The 8,882-nt window shown below is 49.3% G+C and overlaps 1 protein-coding gene across 1 annotated transcript; it reads right to left on the reverse strand.

Moving 5' to 3' along the window:
- Positions 1-4,312: 4,312 nt before the first annotated feature.
- ZIC1 (Zic family zinc finger 1) lies at positions 4,313-8,028 on the reverse strand. Its single transcript, XM_004419273.3, has 3 exons — positions 7,047-8,028; positions 5,475-5,638; positions 4,313-4,817 (listed from the first exon to the last, which is right to left on the reverse strand). The coding sequence occupies exons 1-3, from the start codon at positions 8,026-8,028 to the stop codon at positions 4,620-4,622; spliced, it is 1,344 nt and encodes a 447-aa protein (XP_004419330.1). The 3' UTR covers positions 4,313-4,619.
- Positions 8,029-8,882: the final 854 nt, after the last annotated feature.

The raw sequence follows: 8,882 nt of genomic DNA on the forward strand, positions 1-8,882 counted from the left end.
CTTTCTATATACAACCAGTTTAAATGGGCACATATTACTGATGATGAAGGGGATGATAAAAAGCTGAAAAAGAGAGCACCACGGGTAATGTGAACCTTTAGTGGCTTGACTGGCATGGATGGGATAAATCTTTCCATTGCCACTCTATTTTCAAGAATTCTAAAACCAGAGAGTGATGTCAACTGTGACCATCTTTATGAAAACAACACCTTTTTTTTTTCCTAATATGAACACATAGTTCTAAGAACTACACTTGAGGCTAGGAGGAGGCGAGAACTCTGTACCTAGAGAGGAGAAGATAAATTTGTAGTTAGTATTTTGATTTGTAACAAAAGAAAGAAATGTAAGTTGGTAATCTCTAAAATCTGATGGCTTCATACCTAGTTCACAGATAATCAAAGGCACAAGCTCAGTGCCCTCATTTCAAGTTTGCCAGACCACATAGAGTTACTCTCCAACCCATCCTAGACTGATGCTGCCCTTTAAGGACCAGGGCATTCTCCAAGCTGCTTCCTGGAAAGCAGTATGTTCAGGTACCAACTCCACCAGCACTGATTCATAAGGAGTCCAAGACACTGATTACATCTTAGCCTCAAAAAGGGGCCTTCTGGAAGGTTTTGAGACTGGGTGAGGCATTTGGAGGTGTAGTTCTGTTGCCAGCGCTTTAAAAGTTCTGAGAAAACTTCACAATCAACAAATAAAAACATCTAAATGCCAGACCCATCAGCAAAGAAGGTTAGTGCTATTTTCATTGTCAGCTAAAGCAAAAAAAAAAAAAAAGCAAAAAAAAAAAAAAAAAGATAAGCATATGGGGCAATTGAAAGGTTACATCTTTCTTTTGGAGGTGGTTTGCTTCTTAAAGGTTAACCTGAATGCTTGACTTTAAAAAATCAAAATCATCAGCTGCAAATGCTTAAAGCAGTTGGGGGTAGCTTTTGAAGAAGAAAACAAAGGATTTGAAATATTTGAAAATTACTTAGCCCCCATATAAATGGTGCTTGTGTATTTATATGCTTACTCTACAAATGTACACACACACATACCACAACTCACTTCTCTTCATTTGTCAAATATGATTGCTTGTACTCAGGCATTTTTTGTTGACACAATATAACTTTTTAATAACTTGTTAGCTATTCTAATAATTTGATAGTATCTAGACTACAATGCAGTCAAAATATGAACCAGGATGGGTTTCTGCCTAAATCAAAATCCACAGCTACACACAGAAACCAGCCATTTGCAGCATGTTCAGCTCCTGCTAAATAGCATCTAACAATGTATTTCGCTGTTCACATTCATGTATTTCAAAACCTAATAGCCCATGAAGAAAAGTATGAAGAATACATCTCAAGAAGCAGACATTAAAGGTACCAGCAAAATAATAGACTACATTTAAGTTTGAAGCATTATTTTAGGTAACCTACATCATTAATGACTTTTTCTTTGTGGTGGGTGTTGGAGAAGAGAATACATAAGAGAGATTGGCATAAATACCAGCTTCTACTGCAAAAGTTCCTTTCCTGTGAGTGGGATTATTCACAAACATACAGTATTCCCCTAATGATTTTTTAAAAAATGATTTGGTCTTCAAAGTCTAAAATAAAATTAAAATATGAAGTAGTTTTGAAGTAAATATTTACCCCTAAAATTTATCTTTAAAATATCCTACTAAATCATATATCATAGTATGATATTTAATAAGTATATTGTCATATTAAAAAAAGACACCAGGTACATGACAAATAATAAGACATTTATATTTTCAAATTTGAAGTAAACTGCTTTTAGGAATGACCAAAGAAAAAAGTCACTCATTTACTATCTTTCTAAGTGCACTAACAAAGTTACAAAAGTATTGTTGCTATTATTATGATGCTTGTTATCATTATCATACTCATATCAGGCTCCCATACATTCTGATCTCTAATGGAAAGGTGAAGGATTATTAATCGAGGTGTTTATCTTTCTTTCGAGAGAGAGGAGCTATCATTATTCCTCTTTCTATTTTTGTTAATTATTGGTCGTAATGTGTGGAGTCACTTCGAATATGCCACTGTTAATTTCAAACCTCCAAAGCCAATTGGGGCCAGCTTTTGGTCTCACAAATTTTTAGGTGTTCAGCTTCCTAAAATCTCTCCAAACCTTGCAAGGTGGCGCTCTTTTCATGAAAGGTCGATATTTACTGTTAAAATCACAATAACATTTTTCGAAAAGTTAAACACCACAATCCTCAGTTTTTGATGTGCTACAGAAAGTGCAGCAAATCCCATCCTTAGCCAGTAAAACTTTGTTGACTAAAAGTGACAAGTACAAATAGCAAGAAATGAGAAGAGAGGTCAACAAAGGATTTTTAAAGAGAATTTAACATTTTGGTTTTGTAATTGGTCAATGGTATACTCCAAAAAAATAATGTCACTTTAAAATAGATGTGACTATGTATGGGATTCTCATACTTTTGAGGGGTTTTCCTTCTCAGAGTCAATATGGCCTGTGACTTCCTGAACACAGATGGTATGTTAGGCAAGCAGGTCTGGGTTCCTCCTTGCCCACAGTGAGGTCAGTTTCTGCCTCCTACTCTGACACATCCATACCCTTGCAGCTACAGCCAAGGCCCTGATTTGTGATCTCTGGCTACATCCTCTGCTTAATGGGGTGATCATGCAAGCTACAACCAGAGACAAAGAAGCTGGCGTTCCTACCAGCACAGCTAACTTCCAGGGAGCAGCATAGCTTGCAAATCTATCAAACTAAACTGCAAGAAAGACAATCTGATTTAGAGAAAAGGCGTTCTGCTACAGTCATTAAGCACAAGTAATTTAGATTTTTTATATTGTCTCCTCATTTACAAATTTACTGTATCAACGCCAGCCAATGGAACAAATTTCTTAAGTAAATGAGAAATAAATAAAAGAGATAGAAAGATAATCAAATTACATAAAATAATTCTCTTCCCTAGATGTATTTTTGAGAGAACTAATAAAGTGGCAAAATTATAGGAATAACATATCATAGGAAGTAATTAATTTAAATTAGCATCACGTTTGAAGAAATATAAGTAAAACGCTTTATGGACGTTTACTTTCGTGCAAAGAAGGAAGGCCTGGAAAAGCATGCATCGACATCCTGAAAATTAGTTATGGCCATAAATGGTTTAATTGAAGACAGCAATTTAAAATATGATATTGTAAATCTGCAACTCGGTTTCAGCCCGGGGAACTTAATTTGGGGGGCAGCGGAACCCTCAGCTGCAAGTTCATTTGCAGCGCTGCAGAGCGAGCCCCTGAGCTTCTGACAATTCGCCTACATTAATATTGATGTCGCCTGTGCAATCTATTTCTGTTATTTTTATGGTTGTTATTCTACGTCTGCAAAGGTCATTTAAATTATACTGCGGCCGAAAATTTGTTTCATAAATTTTGATATAAATACTAATTACACTCTCTCGGAGAGCCAGCAGGGTAGCGTTCATTTATCACGTTTATACGACCTGCAATGACAGAAAGGGAAGGCGAGGGAGACTGGAGAGCTTTTCCGAGACCCACTAAGGCTGGCAGAAGAGGCAGCAGGTTGCTGGGAGTGAAGAAGAAATTCCTACCACAATCACCGAGATTTAAGAATCTTTAATAAGGTACGAAAGGTTACCAAACAGTTCTGGAAACTAAAGTGTACATACGAGTTCTTCTAGCCATAAATATTGAATAGCTGTAACATGAATAAACCGGCCCTTTACATGCGGATAAATATGGAAACTAGGAATTATATACATTATGTGGTTGTATCTTTTGCCAAAAGCAACGGACAGTTATAGTTTATATCCTTTTTTAATATCACTTTACATAAACAAATGGAACAGTTTGACACGCAGATCCAGGCTCGTACTATACGAATTCTTGACAGGACGAGAAACGACATTTTACTGCACTAAAGTACTTAGACTTTGGGACGAAATGTTTGCACTTTATACAAAAAAAGCACATTAATACCAATAATATTCTGTTAGGTCGACGTGGAGACTGTAATCGTACAAAGTAATTCACATTTTGGTACACATTTACTAGAACATTCTTGCCATTCAGTACAAACAGTTGGCTTTCGGCCGCCCACCCCCTCCCTCTCCCCCCGCCCGCCCGCCCCTCCCCCCCACCCCCAATGCAAAGACCACAACGCCACAATCCCACCCGCCCGCTCCAACCGAGATATAACTATTTACAGAATCCAACAGTACAGTTTTAAGCTAATAATTCTGTATTTACAAAAATGCAAAGCAAAAAAAAAAAAAAAAAAAAGCCGAAGCTCAGAGCGCCCACTCCAATTCCGACGAGAAACCGGCCCTCGGGGCTGGCGGCTTCGGTCGGGCGGCCGCCTTCTCCTCGACCCCCCTCCCGCCCCTTGGCTACCAAGCCTTTGCCAAAAAAGAAACAAGAAGAAGAAAAAAAATTGTAAAGGTTTGGTGCTTTCTCCCTCTTACTCGGTTCTGGGTCTATTGGCAGGTTTAAAAAAAATAGGATTGCGGGGCTGGGGGCTGTTCTGATCCGCAGGGTTCTCCCGGCACTATTCTGTGTATGTGTGTGTGCAGTCTCTTAAATAGGGTTTTGTTCGGTGTTCCGGTTCCGATTTTAAACGTACCATTCGTTAAAATTGGAGGAGAGCGCGCCGTGGCCGGCCGTGTGGTGGACCGCGGAGGAGGAGGGCGACAGGGAGCTGGTGGTCGGGTTGTCGGTGGACGGAGACACGATGGTGGGCGGCGTGGACGACTCGTAGCCCGAGCTGGCGGCCGGCGAAGGCTGCGAGCCCTGCGAGGAGGATTCGTGGACCTGCGGGAATAAAGCCGCGTTTTTACGCAGACAGGGAGCCGGCGCGGAGGCCGCCTGGGCCGGGGGAGGCCGCGAACGCCCGCGCGCCCGGAGCGCGGAGCCCCCTGAGCTCCGGGGAGGCCCGAGCGGCCGGACTCGGCCCTGCAGAGGCAGCGCTCCCGGAGCGACAGCGGCCCGGACTCACAAAGGGAAAAGGGATCCGAGAAGCGGGACGCTGGGTTTGAGGCCGCAGCCCGAGGGGGTCCCTCAAAGCGCTTGCTCAGGTCTAGCTGAGCCGGCCTGCGAGCACCCCAGGACCGCGCGCGAGCCCCCAGCTCCTCCTCCCGAGGCTGCTGGCACAATGGCGGCGCCCCGGCCGCGTCCCCCGCGGGTGCGGCCCTCGCTCCCCATCTGGGTCACGATCAGCCGCGGCCTCTGCTCAAGCGCTCACTTCTTTTTACTTTGATTATTAAACAGCAAATTCAGCACGGCCTGGGGTGCCCCCACCCCCTTTTCCAGCACCCCTACCCCCCCAGCATTACTCAGCAGCGTGGAACCGCTGCCTCTCCGCCTCCGCCGGCTCCTGCCACCGCCCGGCCGCCACTCGCCGCCCGGCCCCGGCCGAAGAGCGGAGCGGGCTCCCGGCTCCAAGGCGGGCGGCGACAGCGCGGCGATTACCTTCATGTGTTTGCGCAGCGAGCTGGGGTGAGTGTAGGACTTGTCGCACATCTTGCAGAGATAGGGTTTGTCGCTCGTGTGCACGTGCATGTGCTTCTTGCGATCGCTGCTGTTGGCGAAGCGTCGATCGCAGCCCTCGAACTCGCACTTGAAGGGCTTCTCCCCTGGTGCGAAAGGCGAGGAAGAGAGAGGTCCGATTAGAACAAATCCCGTGGCTGTTTTTTAAAATTTATACAAATGGAAAAAAATTAAAAAGGCAGCGGCCCAGGGTTAGCATTTTACAAGCTCAAAAACCCAGGTCTTCCACAAAGTCATGTATCTGCAAGTGGAATTATAAATATCTGAACTATTGTAACTCCTAATCCAAGTAGATCCAGATTTTACTATATTACTATTAGTATTAGCGGTAGTTTTTTAGATCCCAGAGTAGCAGCAAGTCTGGCTGCTGGTTTTTCTGCCCGGGGCTGTACAGACGACTTCGGGCGGCTTCTACCTAGCTCTTGGTTTCTAATTTTCACTTTCCGGGCTGATTCTCCCGCTGTTTTGCTCTTCTCTCCTCCCCCTACCCCCTCCCCGACGCTCCGCAACCCCCTCGTCGCGTCCCCCACCCCACCCCACCCCCTACACACACTCACATTTTATAAGGTAACCTGGGCCGAGAGCTCGGCGCCGCAAATTCTTCCTGGGCTCCCGGCGTTAAACCCCAAGTTACAAACGCAGTTCTCAGAAATCACGCCGGCACACCAGAACAGGGAAGCAGACCGGATTCCCGGCCTTGTCGGAGCAAGTGGCCCAGAATGGCCTGCCGGACCCAGACTACAGTCCTGAGCTCGCCGCGAACTTTTTTTTAACTATTCCTGACCGGTCTCTTTCTTTTTAAAGGCAAACGCAAGGTATTCGGTATTTTGAAAACCGCCTCAGAATCTAACTGCCAAAAAGGATTTCCCTGTCTTCCACCGACTCTCCCGACTCCTCAAGCCTACTCACAAACAAGTCACTACTAAAATTCGGCTCTTTAAATATGCATAAGGCTCCAAAAGCCTCCTCAGGCCCGACTTACTCGCTTTCCCCACCACCCCCCTTCCTGTCTTTTTCTGGTTTTGTTTCTTTCTATGCCCCTTCGTCTGATCTCCTCCCATTTTCTCAGTTCGTTCCTTTGACAAGGTCCTCACCAAAGTGCGTAGAGAGGGATGTTGGCCGGAAGCAAACGTTTAGATTTGTCTGCAGCTGGAGCTGCCGGCGCCTCCGCCGCCGCCGGGCGCTGGCCGCCTCCCCGGCTTCGCGCGCACCACGGGCTCCGCAAAGCCGGGCTCGTCTCTCTGCTCTCCCGGCCGTTTTTAGTCCTCGTTTTAAAATCTATATCCCTAGATCCTTCTCGTCCGACCCCCTCTATACTTTTTCGTAATGTCCAACCTCAAACTAGAAACCAGCGCGCGCTTTCACTGCCTGCCTGCTGAGCCTGACGCCCAGACCCAACCAAGGCCCGGTTTGTGCGCCCCCGGCCGCTGACTTTCGGATTTCGGGTCCCAGGCCCAGGATGGGGGAACAGGGTCCAGAGCAGCGGTTCCCTACCTGTGTGCGTCCTTTTGTGGATCTTTAAGTTCTCGGAACGCGCGAAGACCTTGCCGCAGCCAGGGAAGGGGCAGGGGAAGGGCTTCTCGCCCGTGTGCACGCGGATATGGTTGACCAGTTTGTATTTGGCTTTGAAGGGCTTGCCCTCGCGCGGACATTCCTCCCAGAAGCAGATGTGGTTACTCTGCTCGGGGCCGCCGACGTGCTCCACGGTGACGTGCGTGACCAGCTCGTGCATGGTGCTGAAAGTTTTGTTGCACGACTTTTTGGGGTTGGCCAGCTGCTCGGGCTCGATCCACTTGCAGATGAGCTCCTGCTTGATGGGTTGGCGCATGTAGCGGAAGAAGGCGCCGGCGCCGTGATGCGCGGCCATGTTCACGTTCATGGGCCCGTAGCCGTGCAGCTGCGGCGCGGCATAGTGCTCCGAACGCGGGCTGGTCACCTGGCCATACTGCTCGGGACGCGGGTACATGTCCCCCGAGAAGCCAAGCCTCATCTGCCCGTTGACCACGTTCGGCGACGCGTGGCCCGCCGCCTGCTCGTGAAGGCCGGGGAAGAGAAGGTGGCCCGCGGCGTCCGTGTGACCGTGTGGGCCCCCGAAGCCCCCGGCCGAAGCAGCGAACAGGCTGTGCTGCGCGCTGGCCGCCGCCGCCGCGTCACCAAAGCCCCGGTTGCGGAACAGAAAGTCCCGCGTGGAGTTGAAGGCTGCGCTCGAATAGGAGCCGACGTGGCCCGGGTGATGGTGGTGGCCCAGGGCCGCGGCAGCCGCGTAGCCGGGCGCCTGCGACGTGAAGGCCGTCTGGCCTGCGGAGGCCAGCTCGTGCGAGCTGGGGTTGAGCTTGAAGGCGCCCATGCCGTCGGCGAACGGGTTGATGCCCAGGCCCACGTCGCGCTCGGCCACGTCGCCCGCCGAGTGGTGGCGGGACGCGCCAAAGGTGGTCACGCCGATCGCGGGGTACTGGGGGCCGGCGTCCAGGAGCATCGTGGCTGCTCGGGGCAAGCCCCGGCCTCCCCCGCCCCCCCCACCCTCGCCCGCCGAGGAGGGAAAATCAGGAGGAAGAGGAGGAGGAGGAACGGGAGGTGGAGGAAGAGGAGGAAGAAGAAGAGGAGGGAGGAGGAGTCGACCCACCTCGCGAAGTCCTAGCCCGCAGGCAGCGGCGCGGCGCACCGGTGCGCCCGCCTGGCCAAGCGCGGAGAAGCCAGACGGCTGCGGGCCGCGAGCAAGGCGGGCTCCGGCGCCCGCCCAGCAGACCCTGCCGGCCCGGCTCGCACTTTCTCGCCGCTCAGTCTCTGCCGAGAGGACTCCGCGTCAAGACTGCCCAGGGAAAGGCGTGGATCATCTCAGCCCCCCAAAAAAACTTCCTCCCGGATTTGTAGCATAGAGGAATGTGAGCGCTGGAGCCGCGACTGCTCGCCCTCTCTCCGCCTGGCGCCGCACGCCCCTCCTCACTTCTCCACTAGCCCCTCGCCCTTTCTTTTCTCTCTCTCTCCTTTCTCTCAGGCTCGCCTCCTCGCTCCTTCAGTCTCCTTTTTTCCCCCTCTGCTTTTTGCAAAAAAAAAAAAAAAAAAAAAGAGGGGGGGGGGAGGAAAAAAGAAAGAAAGAAAAAGCCAAAGAAAAGGCGCAAATCATGCACAATATTGTCTTTTGCGGTTTATCTTCCTGGGGAGAAACTTTCACCTCCTCAGCCGGGCGGTGAGCGCGAGACTGATAGCAGCAATCATTCCTGCAGATAAATGAATTGAAAGGACGACACCGTCCCCCCCTTGATGAATGGGAGCAGGGGGAGGCGTCACGTGCTGCTGACGAGGGCGCCCATTGGTGTGCCCGCACTCCCC

This window comes from Ceratotherium simum, chromosome 5 (assembly GCF_057802395.1).
Source record: "Ceratotherium simum simum isolate JZ-2026a chromosome 5, ASM5780239v1, whole genome shotgun sequence".
NCBI classification, from domain to species: domain Eukaryota; kingdom Metazoa; phylum Chordata; class Mammalia; order Perissodactyla; family Rhinocerotidae; genus Ceratotherium; species Ceratotherium simum.